Raw genomic sequence first — 20,347 nt, forward strand, 5'->3', positions numbered from 1 at the left:
AGACTTCGAGAATTCGAGAAAAAACTCCACCCTGAAACACTGTTGCCGGGGAGAACAGAGCAGACTCTGCTGATGCACTGGGTTGTCTTTTCTTCCCTCACCGCTGGCCGATGATACCGGAGCGCTAAAAATCACACCGGCGTGCGTCCCGCCACGGTTAGAGCTCGCCATCGACGGCTTTTGAACTGTGGCTAAAAAGCCTCGTTTCAGTCGCTTTTCAAAGCGGTAAGCTCAAGCTTTCGGCTTCTGGCGCGTGAGGAATCGATGCTTTTATTGTCACGTTGGGACATTTTGGTCGAATAAAAACTGCGAGAAGACTGTAAGGGATTTGTCACTTTGTTTTGTTTTTTGTTGGTACCACTTCACTTTGAAGGTATCGACATAAGAGTGACACGACACTGTCATGGACGTGTCATACACGTTTATGACATAACGCTTCTTTTAGTAAATGTAAGTCTGTTTATGTCATGACAAGTTATGGTTAGAGTCAGGGGCTAATATGTCATGACTGTATTATTAAAGTGTCATGTGCTCGCGACAGTGTCATGTGCTCATGATGTGTTCATGGTGTGTGCGATGTGTTCATGTGTTCGCGACAGTGTCATGTGTTCATGTGTTCATGACAGTGTCATGTTCATGATGTGTTCATGTGTTCATGATACTGTCAGTGAACACATGACACTGTGTTCATGACAGTGTCATGTGTTCATGATGTGTTCATGATGTGTTCATGATGTGTTCATGACAGTGTCATGTGTTCATGATGTGTTCATGTGTTCATGACAGTGTCATGTTCATGATGTGTTCATGATGTGTTCATGATGTGTTCATGATGTGTTCATGACAGTGTCATGTTCATGATGTGTTCATGACAGTGTCATGTGTTCATGATGTGTTCATGTGTTCATGACAGTGTCATGTGCTCATGATGTGTTCATGTGTTCATGACAGTGTCATGTGCTCATGATGTGTTCATGTGTTCATGACAGTGTCATGTTCATGATGTGTTCATGATGTGCTCATGATGTGTTCATGATGTGTTCATGTGTTGCGACAGTGTCATGTTCATGATGTGTTCATGATGTGTTCATGATGTGTTCATGATGTGTTCATGACAGTGTCATGTTCATGATGTGTTCATGTGTTCATGACAGTGTCATGTTCATGATGTGTTCATGATGTGTTCATGATGTGTTCATGATGTGTTCATGACAGTGTCATGTTCATGATGTGTTCATGTGTTCATGATGTGTTCATGACAGTGTCATGTTCATGATGTGTTCATGATGTGTTCATGATGTGTTCATGATGTGTTCATGATGTGTTCATGATGTGTTCATGACAGTGTCATGTTCATGATGTGTTCATGTGTTCATGATGTGTTCATGACACTGTCATGTCACTCTTATGTAGATACCGAGGACTGTAAGGAATTTGAACTTTGTCATTGTTTTTTTTAATAGACCAAATTATCAATTGAGAAAAATAATCACGAGATGAATCGATTAGTTTGCAGCCCTACTCAACATAATAGTTTGCAACTTAAAAAAATATACCACCTATACCACCAAAATATTAAGTTTGTCAGAAAATTAAAAAGGATTTATTAATGCATGTCCCCAATGCAGTATGACAAAAAAATACCAGGATGTCTGACTGCAATCTGGGCACTTTTTACAGCATGCATCCAGCGTGATTTTATTTAATTTTGTTTTTTTACCCACACAGTTTCCCCCCCCAGTACGTACTTTTTACTAAAAAGTAAAAATGATGCGACTTGGAATGTGGCGCGAGTGTGTTCCCCTGCATGGCTCTTTCAAAAGGCATTCTGGGAAATGCAGGCCAACTAAAACCCGTGCAGAACTACGTGCAGATGAGGCAGGGCGCGGTAACGAGTGCAAAAAAAAAAAAAAACACACAAAACAAAATGTCAACCCTTCATCATAATGCAAAAAACAAAAAAAACGAGCACCGGTAATGCCTCAAACATCGGAGAGAGAGAGAGAGAGGGAGAGAGAGGGAGAGAGAGAGAGACAGAGAGACAGAGAGAGAGACAGAGAGAGAGGGAGAGGGAGAGAGAGAGACAGAGAGTAGAGAGAGAGAGAGAGACAGAGAGAGAGAGAGAGAGGACGTGGAAGATAAAATGCCTCGGTGTGTTTGAGGGTGGATTCTTTTTGCCTTTAATTAGCGGTCAGCTCGTCTTCATTTAACAGCAACGACAAACGGTAAAAGCTAACTAGGGTGACGGCGCGCGGCCATGAATTTGTCGCGTGGCGTCGAACCTATCCCCCTCTCTCCTCTCCCCCCCCTCTCCTCCCCCCCAGCCCTGACCGAGGCCCATTCACAGACCAGGGGACACCGTTCGGTTAACGCAGCGCTGTGAGCGATTCAAAGACCGTTTACTTACACTCGTGCCTGTCCACAACCCCCAAAACAACCCCAAAACACACACCTCCCCACCCCCCCACCTCCAGCCGACCGGCAGAGAAAACAAGCCCCCCCCCCTTTTTTTTTCTTCTCCCTCTAAAGCCAGGACAGAGTCACAAACAGGCGGACAGAGGAGTCCGCGATAATGCAAACACGTTGGACTAACACACTGGAGATGCACAGAGAGCGAGAGAGAGAGAGAGAGAGCAAAAAGGCTTTTTCTTATTTACACTCAAGAGTCACCTCCTCCTCTTCCTCCTCTTCCTCGGTCTCTCTTTACGTTTTGTTTTTTTTCTCTTCCTGCAAGTGTATCCTTCACACGCAGTAGTTTTTACACCGTTGTCCGTGGTTCTCATAGCAACCCGGCCGCCCGTTTTTTACGACAGCCAATTGGAAGTCTCAGTGTCTCAGTGTCTGTGGTGAAGCGTACAGGAGCCAAATCTCTGGCAAAGAAAAAGAGTCTGTGGTCCTTCTGTACTTCCTGTTTGTCGTCCTGCATTGGAATGATCAACCGACCTCCGACCTCCACGCTCGCCGTCCACAGACGCCCTGCCCTGTCGGGGGGGTGGGTGGTGGTGGGGGAGGGGGTCGATATCTGCCCACCGGGAAGCCGCTCTCTCTCTCTCTCTCTCTCTCTCTCTCTCCCCCCTGTCTCCAGGGGCGCTCCGGCGACTTCATAAGTTCATATTGACGTTGGCACTTTTTTGTTGCACTTCAGTAACGGAGAGGGAGGGGATGAGAGCGGGCTTTTATTTTCCTTTATGTGTGTGTGTGTGTTCTTTTCCTCTCGCAGAAATACATTCCCCGCTAAAGAGAGAGAGAGAGAGACAGAGAGAGAGACAGACAGAGAGGAGAGAGAGAGACAGACAGAGAGAGACAGACAGAGAGAGAGAGAGAAGAGAAGAGAAGAGGAAAGCCTCCACTGCAGGTCCCGGTTCATAGAGATCCAAAAAAAAAAAAAAAATAAAGAGCTTCCCCCTCCCAGATTCATCCTGTCCGAACAGCGTGATGGTGGTGGTGACGGGGGGAGACAGAGAGAGAAAGGCAAAAGGGGAGGGAGGGGAGGAAAAGAGAAAGACGGGGGAGCAGAGAGGACCGGGCGTTGGTCCTCGTCACATTCATGCAGAGGTCCTTCACACGCCGAGGCCTCCCCCGAAATCTCTTTCTTCCTCTCGGTGCACTGGCAAGGTCCCGTGGCAGACGCAAAAACTATGTAGCGCTTATGATTGGTCGTCGTCTGTGTGTGTGTATGTGTCTAAGTGTGCGTGTGCATGTGTGTGTAAGTGTGTGCGTGCGTGCAGGGTCAATAAGAGGCTTGTGGGAAGGGTCCTTATACACTGCAAGGTGTTGCACGGAGGGCTGTTAGGGCGAATGTCCTGCAGCTGATGAGGATGTGAGGGTGGTGTGTGTGTGTGTGTGTGTGTGTGTGTGTAAATGTGTGCGTGTGTGTATTCACAGGCCATTGCTATTGCGGTGCGTGAGCGGAGGTTTGGAGAGCTCCACCACTCCGGCCCGGCCTTTCCCGATGACTTTGGGGGCTCGGCGCAGCAGCTTTTGGGCTTCTGTGAACGCTTCGGTCAGCTCTTTCTTCCACTGCACGAACTCCGGATCGCTCTGCACACAGACAGGGGGATTACTCAGGGATCAGCTCGTTGTCATTATCTCCCTGACGGAGGACATTCAGTAAAATGTAAAAAATAAGAAGCTCCTACCTCACACTGCAGCACAAACTGCTTGCCTCCCTTGATGCGCAGCAGGATGCACTTCTTGTCTTTAATCTGCGTTTCCTCCACGGTCACAATCTGCTCCATCGTCAGCAGGTTTTGCTGGGAACGCAAAAGAAGAAAAAAAAAAAGGGGGACCAAATCAGAAAATGAGCGAAAAAGGTGAAGAGCTAACCCTGACCCTGCGCAGAAAACAGATAATGATGCACTAAGGCGGAGCCGAAAGACTCAAAGATCACTTACTGCTGCAAAACTGTCAGCTGTGACTTTTAAAAATCCCAGACAGCGTGTGGATTTATTGTCCCGGCCTCTGCATTAAAAAAGGACCGAGGAAAGGTTTCCACTTCCTTTATTTACACGTTAATGGGATGGTAACCTAGCCTGGTTCTACCTGAGTCAGGTACATTAGCCTGGTCCTACCAGACTCTGGTAGCCGAACTTAGCCCCGCCCACACAATTCGAGGTATTCTGACAAGAATCTGAGTAGGACCACGTCAGGCTAAGACTCTGGTACACTAGCCTGGTCCTACCAGACTCTGGTCCATTAGCCTGGTCCTACCAGACTCTGGTACATTAGCCTGGTCCTACCAGACTCTGGTACACTAGCCTGGTCCTACCAGACTCTGGTACATTAGCCTGGTCCTACCAGACTCTGGTACATTAGCCTGGTCCTACCAGACTCTGGTCCACTAGCCTACCAGACTCTGGTACATTAGCCTGGTCCTACCAGACTCTGGTACATTAGCCTGGTCCTACCAGACTCTGGTACATTAACCTGGTCCTACCAGACTCTGGTACACTAGCCTGGTCCTACCAGACTCTGGTCCACTAGCCTACCAGACTCTGGTCCACCAGCCTGGTCCTACCAGACTCTGGTACATTAGCCTGGTCCTACCAGACTCTGGTACATTAGCCTGGTCCTACCAGACTCTGGTCCACTAGCCTACCAGACTCTGGTCCACTAGCCTGGTCCTACCAGACTCTGGTCCACTAGCCTGGTCCTACCAGACTCTGGTACATTAGCCTGGTCCTACCAGACTCTGGTACATTAGCCTGGTCCTACAAGACTCTGGTACATTAGCCTGGTCCTACCAGACTCTGGTCCACTAGCCTACCAGACTCTGGTACATTAGCCTGGTCCTACCAGACTCTGGTACATTAGCCTGGTCCTACCAGACTCTGGTACATTAACCTGGTCCTACCAGACTCTGGTACATTAGCCTGGTCCTACCAGACTCTGGTCCACTAGCCTACCAGACTCTGGTACATTAGCCTGGTCCTACCAGACTCTGGTCCACTAGCCTACCAGACTCTGGTACATTAGCCTGGTCCTACCAGACTCTGGTACACTAGCCTGGTCCTTTAGCCTGGTCCTACCAGACGGGGATGACATGCAGGAAATCGTCTCAGGTCAGACTCGAACCCTGGACCTTCTGCGTCGAGGCATACACCTCCACATATGTGCGCCTGCTCCTAAACCATGATTTTAATCACTTTTATATTCCTGAATCGGGATGTTGATTGCCTGTAGTAGTGTGAAAGGCTGCACAAGTAGGACGCATGTTGATCGAGAGATACTCTCATTGAAAAGGGATTCTCTGTTGTCCCAGACCTGGGGACACAGAAGGGGAGGGGCAACATGGATTTAAGCCCAGTTGTTGAATTGTTTGAAATCCTCTTGATGAAGGTCCGGAGGGACCGAAACACGTTTGCTTTTTGTAAATAAGCGGTGATGATATAGCAAGAGCAGAGTGAGGGATTTGTTCCTTTGTTTCCAAGTTGATGTTATTTTCCAACGCACCTGCGCAGCAGAATTTTTGGATGTGCAAAAAGACTTTGAAATAAGCTCTGAGTTCCTGACGTCTCTCAGGGAGGCTCTTCCAGCTGTAGCAGTTTGAGGAGGCTGTGAAGACTGAAGCTCTCTACCGAGAGCTCTCTCTGTATAGGCTGGAGCTCTCTACCGAGAGCTCTCTCTGTATAGGCTGGAGCTCTCTCTGTATAGGCTGGAGCTCTCTCTGTATAGGCTGGAGCTCTCTCTACCGAGGCTGGAGCTCTCTACCGAGGCTGGAGCCTCTCTGTATAGGCTGGAGCTCTCTCTGTATAGGCTGGAGCTCTCTCTGTATAGGCTGGAGCTCTCTCTGTATAGGCTGGAGCTCTCTCTGTATAGGCTGGAGTCTCTCTACCGAGGCAGGAGCTCTCTCTACGAGGCTGGAGCTCTCTCTGTATAACGTTGAAGCTCTCTACCGAGACTGGAGCTCTCTACCGAGACTGGAGCTCTCTACCGAGACTGGAGCTCTCTACGAGACTGATGCTCTCTACCGAGGCTGAAGCTCTCTCCGAGGCTGAAGCTCTCTACGATGCTGAAGCTCTCTACGAGGCTGGAGCTCTCTACCGAGGGCTGGAGCTCTCTACCGAGACTGGAACTCTCTACCGAGACTGGAACTCTCTACCGAGACTGGAGTTCTCTCTACCGAGGCGGTGCGTTTCTTTTCACGCTGGGCTCTCTCTACAGGCTGGAGCTTCTCTACCGAGGCTGGAGCCCCTCTGTATAGGCTGGAGCTCTCTCTGTATAGGCTGGAGCTCTCTCTACCGAGGCTGGAGCTCTCTTTACAGAGGCTAGAGCTCTCTCTACCGAGGCTAGAGCTCTCTCTGTATAATGCTGAAGCTCTCTACCGAGACTGGAGCTCTCTATCGAGGTTGAAGCTCTCTACCGAGACTGATGCTCTTTTCCGAGGCTGGAGCTCTTTACCGAGACTGAAGCTCTCTACCGAGGCTGGAACTCTCTACCGAGGCTGGAACTCTCTAGCGAGGCTGGAGCTCTCTACCGAGGCTAGAGCTCTCTACCGAGGCTGGAGCTCTCTACAGAGGATGGAGCTCTCTACAGAGGATGGAGCTCTCTACAGAGGATGGAGCTCTCTACCGAGGCTGAAGCTCTCTACCGAGGCTGGAGCTCTCTACCGAGGCTGGAGCTCTCTACCGAGGCTGGAGCTCTGTACGGAGACTGAAGCTCTCTACCGAGGATGGAGCTCTCTACCGAGGATGGAGCTCTCTACCGAGGATGGAGCTCTCTACTGAGGCTGGAGCTCTCTACCGAGGATGGAGCTCTCTACCGAGGATGGAGCTCTCTACCGAGGCTGAAGCAGGGAGGTGGACTACAGCGCTAAAGGCCTTCTGCACAAAGACAGCAGGGACGCTGGGGACACAGCAGAGACCTTTGTGTTAACACTCACCCCGTCTTTGAGTGTTTTTAACTGTTTTAGCCACTGCTCCGTCAGCGTGGCGTCGGGGCAGACAGGCAGACAGACAGACAGACAACATTCATACACTGACAAAAAGCAGAGCACCCTCTCTCCTGACTTCAGTTATTATAGTAAACTACTATAAAAATATATTTTTAGTAAACTGAAACTAAATTAAAACTAAAACCTTCAAGAAAAACTAAACTGAGCTATTCTCCAACCATGTATTCTGTACGTATATGTAACTACAGACTTCTGAGACATATCTGGCCCTGTAAATATATAAAAGCTAAAACGAAACCTTTCTGAAAACTGAAACTAAACCAAAAACTAGAAAACACACTGAAAACTAACTCAAACTAAACTAACAACCAATGACGTGTGCGCTGTGCGGTGGACTGACCCGTGACTCGCCCTCTCCCCTCCACTCCACACGGTTGGGGAACAGGTAGAAGTACCGGCGCTGCCACTGGGTCAGGAACGGGTTCCCCAGCTTCAGCATGTAGCCGTGCATTATGCAGTCCTTCCCGAAGGCGTAGTCTGCACACGTGGAAACACACACACACACACACACACACACACACACACACACACACACACTGTTAGAACACCCTGCAGGCCTCTGACTGTTTGATTTGATTTTTGATTTATTTTGGATTTGACAAACAACATAATCCAAAAGGATAGCATGTTAAAGTGTAAACACTTATTTCCAACATGGTCCTTGGTGTTAAAACATGCAACACATAACAGAGACCTATTTCAGGTCAAAGACAATAACATATAATACAGATCATGCAAGGTTTCAAAGCATTCTAAAATCAGAGAATCATGAATCACATAAAATAATAATAGTCTAATCTAATTAAAAAATATTGGCTACTCTATTCCATAAAAAAGCTTTAACCTTGTGTCTAAAAGCCCCTCTGGTATTTACAATTTTGAGGGAAAGTGGCAGATTATTCCACAATGTTATACCTGTATAAAAAAAAACAACTTCTAGCTGCATTGTTGACTCTGGGCACTTTACAAGAACGGACCCTTGCCCTAGTATTGTGATTATGCTGTGTATGAACCATTTTTATATGGGACCTTTATATGGATATTTGGGAGCAGAGCCATTTATTGCTGCGTGATTATGTGGTCTTTACCCTCCTCGTGGCCCAGCTGCTTGTTCTTAGCCCTCTTGCGCGCCTCGTTCTTGTCCGTGTCCGAGTTGACCGCCTCGTAGACCGTCTCGGCCACCTCCTGCTGCCAGCGCTCCGAGATCACCAGAGGGAAGTTCTTGTACAGCTCCTGGTCGCTGTCCAGCAGCTGTGAGAGACAGACACACACACACACACATCCTTTGTTAGCATCCACTGTCAGTTGTATAGTAAGTTTTAACCTCTATTTCCCACTGGGAGAGACTCTGCTGCCTTCCCGTTTTGTTCTGGGGCCTCATTAATAAAACTGTGCGGCAGATTTGCGTCAAAAGTGGCGTACGGACGAAACACTTGAATGCGCGCGGAAATATTCTGATTTGTAAAACCCGTGTGCACGCACGTCCTACGCCCGTTTCCCTTCAGAAATCACAATCGACTCTAAATGTGGCGCAGCTTTGGCGGCTTCAAATCACGCCCATAGTTGCCATTAAAGTGCTCATATTCTGCTCATTTTCAGGTTCATAATTGTATTTAGAGGTTGTACCAGAATAGGTTTATGTGGTTTAATTTTCAAAAAACACCATATTTTTGTTGTACTGCACATTGCTGCAGCTCCTCATTTTACCCTGTGTGTTGAGCTCTCTGTTTTAGCTACAGAGTGAGACATCGCACTTCTGTTACATCTTTGTTGTCACTCGCACATGCTCAGTAGCTAGGTAAGGACTACAAGAGCTAGCTAGCTGTTTCTCAGTAGCTAGGTAAGGACTACATGAGCTAGCTAGCTGTTTCTCAGTAGCTAGGTAAGGACTACATGAGCTAGCTAGCTGTTTCTCAGTAGCTAGGTAAGGACTACATGAGCTAGCTAGCTGTTTCTCAGTAGCTAGGTAAGGACTACATGAGCTAGCTAGCGGTTTCTCAGTAGCTAGGTAAGGACTACATGCGCTAGCTAGCTGTTTCTCAGTAGCTAGGTAAGGACTACATGAGCTAGATAGCTTTCTCCAACTTTGGTCAGCACAAGGCAGGATTAGCCGGGAGACTTCTTCTAAACGAGGGCGCACTTCACACTTAGCGTGGAATACCTGCAGAACAGGGACATGGAAGTAGTTCTTTTGTAGATTATGGTGAACTAGTGTGTGTTGTAGCAGTGCTTTGTCATTCAGAACGAGCCTCGTCTCGGCTAGTGACGTAGAAAGCCGTGCAGATGTTGACCAGCTCACCGGGAGACTGAAGGCAGGACACATTCAGAAACCAGATCTCACTCAGAACAGCATGGATGGATTTTTGTCAAAGTTTGTATGTGTGTGGAAGCACCAGAGACACAAAATAACACCCCAAATCACCAGAAAAAGTGATTTATTTCATAATATGGGCACTTTAAATAATCAGTGAAACGCCCCAAATTAATATTCATTCACACAGTTGTAGTTGTTGTTGGAAAGGTGGAGAAGAGGGAAAGATGCTTGGAGGGGAAAGCGCGGGCGTTAGGAACGCCAAAAAGGGCCGTAGAGTGACAACATGTCGCAGACGCAGTTAACGCCACAGCCTCAGAAGGTCGGACCGTGGCCCAAAAAAATCAAAAAGAAATGGTACGGAGGCATCGAAAACAGCTTCAGCGTGAACACCATTGGTCCTGTTTATTGTATTTTTCATGAGAATAAATTCCATCACACGCCAATACAATCAGGGAACAGATTGGAGTTTTCTTTCTGCAAATATTCCCTTTGTTTTAATTTACGATGGCGGGCCTATCTCGTTTTATTTTGTCGGTTTTTCACCGCAGATCGATCAAACAGGTGCCTGGATTTGACATTTCTTGTAGCTTTAAAAAAAAAAAAAAGGTCCACTGTGTAGGAATTTCTCCCATCTAGCGGTGAAATTGTATTTGGCATTCAAACAAATAGTGCTCTCTAGTTCCTCGCTTTTTCAAATGCGTGTTGCAACTACGGTAGCCGTTATGGACCAAGAAGACCACTGCTAATGCTTGCTCTTGAGGGAATTACTGTAATTGTTGGGGTTTTGGAATTTATAGAGTGTGGTCTAGACCTACTCTATCTGTAAAGTGTCTCGAGATAACTCTGTTATGATTTGATACTATAAATAAAATTGAATTAAATAAGAGCCAGCATATCTCCACCAGACTCCATGTAAATAATCAGGACTTTTAGTGTGTATAGAGCCAGCATATCTCCACCAGACTCCATGTAAATAATCAGGACTTTTAGCGTGTATAGAGCCAGCATATCTCCACCAGACTCCATGTAAATAATCAGGACTTTTAGTGTGTATAGAGCCAGCATATCTCCACCAGACTCCATGTAAATAATCAGGACTTTTAGTGTGTATAGAGCGACGAGGATTCCTTCTCTCGTGGCCCGGCATCTGTACGATCCTCCATTATGAACTAAAGGGCAGTGCGGGCCTTTTAAATTTGCCGGGGGCGGTGACAAGCGCCTCTCGCTGACCTCCTTCTCCGTTTCAGCTGGTTTCGGTCACGTGACGCTGGCTCTGAACGAAAACGCCTGTTGTGGATTAGCTAGACAGGTCGGCTAGTGCTCTATGTCCCTCTCAGCGATTACTTTATTATTTGATTATTTTCAAAATAGCGGTACGACGTGGAAGCCTCCTTGGACTTGCCCGTCCAATGTAAATACAGATAAGAAATTATTATCTTAACGAGGATAAGTCAGATCATTGGCAGAGGTCATTTCACACCAATGAGGACATATTTATGAATGAAGACATTGATTTTAGCTAATAAAATACTTAAAACACTACACAGTGGACCTTTAATAATGTCACACGCAAGACTAAATGTACAGCTCATAAACACTGTTGTTTTTTTTAACGGTACAGCTGGCTAAAACAAGTTTGGACTAGAGCTGGGCAATATATTGATATTCTATCGATATCATGATATGAGACTTAGATTTTGGTTATCGTAATATCGTGATATTACATAAGTGTTGTCTTTTCCTGGTTTTAAAGGCTGCATTACAGTAAAGTGATGTCATTGTTTGAACTTACCAGACTGTTGTAACTGTTCTATTATTCACCTTTACCCACTTAGTCATTATATCCACATTACTGATGATTATTTATCAAAAATACCATTGTGTAAATATTTTGTGAAAGCACCGATAGTCAACACTACGATATCATTGCGGTATCGAGGTATCTGGTCAAAAATATCGTGATATTTGATTTTTTATTTGATCGCCCAGCCCTAGTTTGGACTTATACAACACTGGTGCAATAAATCCTTCATGAAGGTTATAATATATTTAGGAGGCTGTTGATTCTCAAGCGTGCGATCATTTTCGGCTGCTGTACTTTGGTGCTGCTGCGGATTATAACGAGAGGTCTTTCTCATATGTTTGTGCAGCCCCCCCCCCGTTTCTATCACGGGGAGTAATAAAGAGCTGGTCACAGCGCAGTCATCTTTACAGTCTCTTTGTTCTCTTTTTTTTAAGAGAGAAACGATCATTTCGTCCGGACTGGATTACCGTCGGGGGAGTGCGGCGCCTCGCGGTATTATTACTCCTCCATAATGACGAGCAGCGGCCGGGGAAATGTAAACAAACCCCCCACCCCCCATCCCCACCTCCGGTCTTTTATTTCTCTGCGCTGGAGTGTCAGAGGGTGAATAACTGCTACTGCCGCCACATTAACGTTAATGAAGGAGGAATCACGGGGAGAAAACAAATATATTTTTTTTGCTTTTGAGTTGCTCGGGCCCAGACAACCAGCTGCTTTATGATTCTACAGCTGTAACCTTTTAGCGAAAGTAATGTCCACATGATTCTGGAAGTACGAACTCCAAGCCGCTCTGCACTTAGTCAGAGAAGAAGAAAACATTTATTTGTGTATTAATGGCTTTCTGAGAAGCACTAACCACAGCGACCGAGAGTTCACGGTGAGAACGACATGTTCTCGTACCGGATACTTTCAGTATTTTTTCCAACCTGGACCCTATTTTCTCGTGCATTGGTGTCTAAGTGACTGATGTGAACGACAATTTCTAGAATTGGGCTGCGATGTAGCCCTAAAGGACAGATGTTGAGCGTCAGTTAGCGTCCACAAAAAGTTCTGTTTTTGCCGCTGACAGACTCAGATTATTATTCTAAGTGTCACAACATTATGAAAGGATTTCTACAGAGATAGACCTTTTTGTTAAAGAGTAAGATCCTTTCCGTTTAACCAGAAACTGCTCCAAAATTGTCATCACCAAACCCACCAGACTCCATGTAAATAATCAGGACTTTTAGCGTGTATAGAGCCAGCATATCTCCACCAGACTCCATGTAAATAATCAGGACTTTTAGCGTGTATAGAGCCAACATATCTCCACCAGACTCCATGTAAATAATCAGGACTTTTAGCGTGTATAGAGCCAGCATATTTCCACCAGACTCCATGTAAATAATCAGGACTTTTAGCGTGTATAGAGCCAACATATCTCCACCAGACTCCATGTAAATAATCAGGACTTTTAGCGTGTATAGAGCCAGCATATTTCCACCAGACTCCATGTAAATAATCAGGACTTTTAGCGTGTATAGAGCCAGCATATCTCCACCTGTAAATGGGTGAATTAAGGGTTTATTTCAACCAAACCAGAGTGGTGATTGTTGGAACAGTGGAAAGATGAACCAAGACGGCTTTTGGTAGTTTTATTTAGTTTCTGTCGACTTTGAATGAAGTGTGTTTTACGATGATAAAAGTCCTGATTATTTACATGGAGTCTGGAGGAGTTTGGTGATGGCGATTTCTGAGCCATTTCATGTTAAACTAAAAGGATCTTACTCTTTAACTAAAAGGTCTATCTCTGTAGGGATCCTTTCCATAATGTTGTCAGACACTTAGAATAATAATCTGAGTCTTTCAGCGGCAAAAACAGAACTTTTAGTGGACGCAAGAAAATAGTTTGCTTATAATTTAAACGTGCTCTAAGCGATGTTGGGTGACGTCACTTCTTGTTGACGTTCAAAGTATTATCAAACAAAACGGGGGCTAACTCGCCCCTCCCTAGGGGACAGGCAGATAGTGAGGAGATGTTTTTTACAGTGTGTTCAGGGGACAGACAGCTAGCAGATAGTGAGGAGATGTTTTTTACAGTGTGTTCAGGGGACAGACAGCTAGCAGATGGTGAGGAGATGTTTGCTGTATGTGACAAAAAATGTTGTAGTCTAAGAAAAGCGCGACATCGCTTAGAGCACCTTTAAATGCCCCGAAGAGCTCAGTAATAACCAAACTGTAGTTCACTTGGAAGCCAAGAGAGACGAGTTTGTTTGACTATCCGACCAAAGCGCTGCAGTGTTCGTTTCAAATGGACAAAACGAGGCAGGTGTGAAAGCAGCCGTAGATACTTATACGGGAGTGTGCTGGTGCGTCAGAGCCTGCATTACCTTGATGCCCTTGGTGTCCTCTTCATCAAAGGAGCCGATGTCGAAAGCATCCGCGGCGTTCACCTCGCCACGGGGAGGAATTAAAGGAGGAGAGTACTGCAGACGGAAGGAGAGAGAGAGAGAGAGAGAGAACACGGTAAGAGAGGAGAACAAAATGGCAGAAAGAGAGGAGTGTGAGCAAAACAACAAGGCAACAGTCCCAAAGCAGTGCTCTTCACCCTGAAGTGACGGGGTAACCATAGCAACTGGGACTGTATTGGACCAATGGCTAGTGTCGCTTTAAACAGACAGCCATGACCTAATCTGCTGCAAACTGAGACCTTACATATTGTTATTACACCTCTCAATAATCAATATTCGGTCTTTAAAGGTCCCATGACATGGTGGTTTTTGGGTGTTTTTTTTATATACTTTTTGGGTCCTTAAAAATTTTTTTTTTTTTTTTTTTTTGGTTTTGGTGGTCCTTTATTTTTTTTTTTTTTTTATCTGAAGTCTCTTTTATATAGACCTTAGTGGTCCCCTAATACTGTATCTGAAGTCTCTTTTATATAGGCCTTAGTGGTCCCCTAATACTGTATCTGAAGTCTCTTTTATATAAACCTTAGTGGTCCCCTAATACTGTATCTGAAGTCTCTTTTATATAGACCTTAGTGGTCCCCTAATACTGTATCTGAAGTCTCTTTTATATAGACCTTAGTGGTCCCCTAATACTGTATCTGAAGTCTCTTTTATATAGGCCTTAGTGGTCCCCTAATACTGTATCTGAAGTCTCTTTTATATAGACCTTAGTGGTCCCCTAATACTGTATCTGAAGTCTCTTTTATATAGACCTTAGTGGTCCCCTAATACTGTATCTGAAGTCTCTTTTATATAGACCTTAGTGGTCCCCTAATACTGTATCTGAAGTCTCTTTTATATAGACCTTAGTGGTCCCCTAATACTGTATCTAAAGTCTCTTTTATATAGACCTTAGTGGTCCCCTAATACTGTATCTGAAGTCTCTTTTATATAGACCTTAGTGGTCCCCTAATACTGTATCTGAAGTCTCTTTTATATAGACCTTAGTGGTCCCCTAATACTGTATCTGAAGTCTCTTTTATATAGACCTTAGTGGTCCCCTTGCGAGACCTTCTTCCACGGCGCTGTGGAATACACTGGATGGTCCACACAGCATTTAATATCTTTAGCACTTAAATAAAGAATGTAACCCAGTGTTTCCTCTATGTTCATTTTGTAGTGGCGGCCCACCACGGCAAAAATCACATACCTGCTTAACTTTTTATTTTTTTATAAATATAATAATAACTTATTTCACCAGTAAGTTAAACGACAAAAAACAACCACTGGATGGGAAAAGGGTATTTTACAATAACTTTGAATGCAGCACGAGGCTGGCGAGGCGAAACATCTGTGTTGTTTTTCCGACAACAGCAGCTGCACACCGGTAGCTAACGGTAGGCTAACGTTACCTGCTGCCGAGTGTAGCGTTGACTAGCGTGACATGTTTGCCTCTAACGTCCGTTTTCGGAGCATCAGAGAGAAGCGCAGGCATTTCAGTGGCACCAAAATCCGCGTTGCTATTCGGTCCGGTAGATTATAACGGTCGTTAAAGGGTCGCCCCCAAATAAAAACTCTTCGGATCTACACGATTCATGTGGATGACATTTTCCCATTCAAAACGACGAAAAGCGACTAGTTTGCAGGTACGGTATCAGAAATAGGGCAGACGCACAATGTAGTCGCGGCTGCCTTTTTAAATGATCCTGCCGACATAATGCACCCCGCTCCCATTTATTTTAATAATAAATAATTTCAATTTCATTAATTTAACAACAAGTAGAACTATTCAGACTGTCAACATTTGTCTCTAGGACAGTATTAGCGACAATACCAGTTCTGGTACTGAATGACACTTCTTCACTCCAGATTTCTAAATGTCAGAAAAGGATAGTCCTTGCTGGGCTCACGGCTGCAAAGAAAATGGTGGCGGTGCGCTGGAAGCCCCCACACACTTTGACCATTAAGCAATGGCTTCTGACCTTTCTAGACATAGTTTATATGGAACTTTCAACCGCTCGCATCAATGGTGCTAGACAGGTGAATGTAGATATGTGGCTTTTAATAGCAGAGACGTTAAAAGGATTACAACTGCCAGCCCACGGGGTCCTGGGGATGGTGGGTTGATATTGTTTTTAGTGTACAGCTTTTATTTCATTTTAACTCATTAATGTACTTTTTGTTTTTATTTAATTTATGTAATTTTTATTTTTTTTATTTTTTTATTTTTTTATTTTTTATTTTTTATTTTTTATTTTATTTTTATTTTTTTATTATGTGTGGGAAGGAGGGGGTGTTACATGTATGTTCTGTTACTTGTAACATACTGTTGGTTGTGTATGTGTGTTGAATAAAAACATTTGATCACAAAAAAAAAAAACTATTCAGAGGTTACTGGGCTCGTCCAGTTTAACTCCACACACTGTTGTGTTGATGGAGTTCACTGTCAAAACGTTCGCTTTCTTCCGGGTCGACTATTAAGCGTCACCGCGGTGGGTCCGTTCTGATTGGACAACGTTCAACTTGTCAGTTCTGTCAGCTCATCGTCCTGATCTCAAACATCTGGAAACATTACAACGGTAAGTTTGTGATGAAGAATTTCATGTAAAAGTCATTTCGTAGACCCGTTGTAGATGTTAAGCGTCCTATAGTTCCTCCAAAAAAACACAGTTCAATCACAACTGAAAATATGCCTCATTGTGTGTGAATAGAGGTGAAGAAAACCTGCCCAAAAATCCTAAAAGGAAACACTGGAACCTATAAATAAACTACACCGTAGAACAGGGGCTTTCAGAAGAAGCAAAAAAAATGGCTTCATCGGTCGTGAACGAAATCGACCGAAACGAAAAGGTTCAATACAGACAAAAAAAATGACCAAAGAGCTGCAGACGGAGAACAAAGAGACGCTGATGCTGACTCACCTTCTGGAGGTACACCTGCTGCCAGTCGATGCCTTTGAAGAACTGATGCTCCTTCACCTCCGGGGCTCTGGGGGGGGGGGAACGGGACACAGGAGGGGGTCACAAATGTGTACATTTACATGCTTTTTTATTATTATTATTATTATTATTGGTTTTATTCACACAATCAAATCGTGACAACAGAAACACAACAAGAAATAAAATAACAGAAAGATTGTGCAGGTGAGATAAATAAGAAAAAGAGGCTTATGTGTCAAACTCGAGGCCCGCGGGCCAAATGTGGCCCCTCTCAGATTTTGATCCGGACCTCATATCAATTTAGGTTCACGATACATTTTGGCCACCCCAATTTTTGTCACTTTTGCAGATGCTTTTGGTGCCTTTTTTCGATTTTTTTGCCACTTTTCCGACGTTTTTGGGTCTTTTTCTGGCGTTTTTTTCCAATGGTTTTGTCGCTTTTTTCGACATTTTTTGTCGCTTTTTTTTCTTTGATGGCTAAGTTACTTTTTTTGGGGGTCTTTATGTCGACCAAACTGTGAGTGAGACGGCTATACGAGACACGCAATAATCCAGTAAAAGATCCTTGACTTTTTCGATGAAATAAAAGCATGTGAATAAACTAAACGTGCCTGGCCCTTGGTGGGATTCTTAGTTTCCAGTGTGGCCCTCTGGGAAATTGAGTTTGACACCTCTGCCCTATAGGCTTATGAACTTATATATGAATATATTATGTACTGTATATATATTAGGGCTGCACGATATGAGAATAATATCTAAGTGAGAGTATTTTTGACAGATATTGCGATTGGGATATGATTAGGATATATATTATATATTTCTTTAGTCTCTAGGAAAATTCTGCCACTAACAAAATATTGTGCCGACCTTTGGACCCATCCATCCATTTACATATTGCACTAATCCTTTTTTACATTTACATGCTTTTTTTATTATTATTTGTTTTATTCGCACAAACATCAAATCGTGACACAACAGAAACACAACAACAAATTAAATAACAGAAAGATTGTGCAGGTGAGATTAAGAAAAACGCCCCTACAGGCTTATGAACTTACACTTAAGGAAGAGAGAAAATAAGAATATACAGTATATACTATATATACTGTATATATAATATGTTTTGTATATATATTAAGGCTACACGATATGAGAATAATATCTAATTGCGAGTATTGCGATTTGGATATAATTATGATACATACAAAAATTATTATAATGTGATTTTTGCGAAGATCTGTACCAAACCAAAGAGATTTTTCTTTAGTCTCTAGGAAAATTCTGCCTTTAACAACATATTGTGCCCACCTTTGGATCCATTTAGATATTGCACTAATCCTTTTTGCAATGTGGATAAAATTGCGCTTACATGTGGACCCCTAATAAATATATATCTATCTATCTATCTATCTATCTTATCTATCTATCTATCTATATATATATATATATATATATATATATATATATATATATATATATATATATATATATATATAAAATGAGCAATTACAAAGTTCTGAAATCTACAAATTAATTATTAAAGTAAGCATGCAATAAATAAAAAAAAACAAGCATTAGGTTGGCTACATGACACAAAGGCATAAAAGAAATGACTGAACTATAAATGAAATGAGGATGTGTGAAGTTATTTTGCACACTAGGTGGCAGTGTTTGCCACGTTACTGCCCTCTAACACACACACACACTCATGATGCTGTTTCAGCCAAACACCGGCACAGATGGCGGTGATCCATCACTCAGGTTCACTCAGAAGCTGATGAAAATAGTTATTAACTCAGCTTCTGTGGGAACCACACGATGTCCGTTTCTACGTGTCTGCACTCGGACGCAAACTACACCGCCCGGTGGGTTAGGGCCCTTTAACGAGCACGTCTAGCAAATAAAACACCTGACTGATGAAGTCATTTGCGCGGCCGTGGACTCGAGACGGCGATACGGCAGGGAGGCTAACGTGAGTGTTTGTGTGTGTGTGTGTGTGTGTGTGTGTGTGTGGGCTTGTTTTACTATATTCGTGGGGTCCAAAAACCGGAGAATACAGTATACTTGTGAATGGCCCACAGCCTTGTGGGGCCCAAAATGCTGGACCCCACAAGTTTAAAGGGCTGTTTGAGGGTTAAGACTTGGTTTTAGGATTAGGGATAGAATTAGGTTATGGTTAGGGTGAGGGTTAAGGTTAGACATTTAGTTGTGATGGTTAAGGTTAGGGTAAGGGTTAAGGTTAGGCATTTAGTTGTGATGGTTAAGGTTAGGGTAAGGGTTAAGGTTAGGCATTTAGTTGTGATGGTTAAGGTTAGGGTAAGGGTTAAGGTTAGACATTTAGTTGTGATGGTTAAGGTGAGGGTAAGGGTTAAGGTTAGGCATTTAGTTGTGATGGTTAAGGTTAGGGTAAGGGTTTAGGTTAGGCATTCAGTTGTGATGGTTAAGGTTAGGGTAAGGGTTAAGGTTAGGCATTTAGTTGTGATGGTTAAGGTTAAGGTTAGGGTTAAGGTTAGGCATTCAGTTGTGATGGTTAAGGTTAGGGTAAGGGTTAAGGTTAGACATTTAGTTGTGATGGTTAAGGTTAGGGTAAGGGTTAAGGTTAGACATTTAGTTGTGATGGTTAAGGTGAGGGTAAGGGTTAAGGTTAGGCATTTAGTTGTGATGGTTAAGGTTAGGGTAAGGGTTAAGGTTAGGCATTTAGTTGTGATGGTTAAGGTTAGGCTAAGGGTTAAGGTTAGGCATTTAGTTGTGATGGTTAAAGGTTAGGGTAAGGGTTAAGGTTAGTCATTTAGTTGTGATGGTTAAGGTGAGGGTAAAGGGTTAAGGTTAGGCATTTAGTTGTGATGGTTAAGGTTAGGGTAAGGGTTAAGGTTAGGCATTTAGTTGTGATGGTTAAGGTTAGAGGTAAGGGTTAAGGTTAGACATTTAGTTGTGATGGTTAAGGTTAGGGTAAGGGTTAAGGTTAGACATTTAGTTGTGATGGTTAAGGTGAGGGTAAGGGTTAAGGTTAGGCATTTAGTTGTGATGGTTAAGGTTAGGGTAAGGGTTAAGGTTAGGCATTTAGTTGTGATGGTTAAGGTTAGGCTAAGGGTTAAGGTTAGGCATTTAGTTGTGATGGTTAAGGTTAGGGTAAGGGTTAAGGTTAGTCATTTAGTTGTGATGGTTAAGGTGAGGGTAAGGGTTAAGGTTAGGCATTTAGTTGTGATGGTTAAGGTTAGGGTAAGGGTTAAGGTTAGGCATTCAGTTGTGATGGTTAAGGTTAGGGGGTTAAGGTTAGGCATTTAGTTGTGATGGTTAAGGTTAGGGTAAGGGTTAAGGTTAGGCATTCAGTTGTGATGGTTAAGGTTAGGGTAAGGGTTAAGGTTAGACATTTAGTTGTGATGGTTAAGGTTAGGGTAAGGGTTAAGGTTA

The 20,347-nt window shown here is 43.8% G+C and overlaps 1 protein-coding gene across 1 annotated transcript in view; it reads right to left on the reverse strand.

The window, feature by feature from the left end:
* Positions 1–3,480: 3,480 nt before the first annotated feature.
* Positions 3,481–20,347, reverse strand: part of grk3 (G protein-coupled receptor kinase 3) — a 117,340-nt gene continuing 100,473 nt past the window's right edge. Inside the window, 6 exon segments of the mRNA XM_039779065.1 lie at positions 3,481–4,041; positions 4,140–4,253; positions 7,794–7,930; positions 8,542–8,704; positions 13,941–14,036; positions 16,919–16,985. Coding sequence (XP_039634999.1) covers positions 3,880–4,041; positions 4,140–4,253; positions 7,794–7,930; positions 8,542–8,704; positions 13,941–14,036; positions 16,919–16,985 — 739 coding nt within the window. The 3' untranslated portion in view covers positions 3,481–3,879.

Source organism: Perca fluviatilis, chromosome 17 (assembly GCF_010015445.1).
Source record: "Perca fluviatilis chromosome 17, GENO_Pfluv_1.0, whole genome shotgun sequence".
In the NCBI taxonomy this organism is placed as follows: Eukaryota; Metazoa; Chordata; class Actinopteri; order Perciformes; family Percidae; genus Perca; species Perca fluviatilis.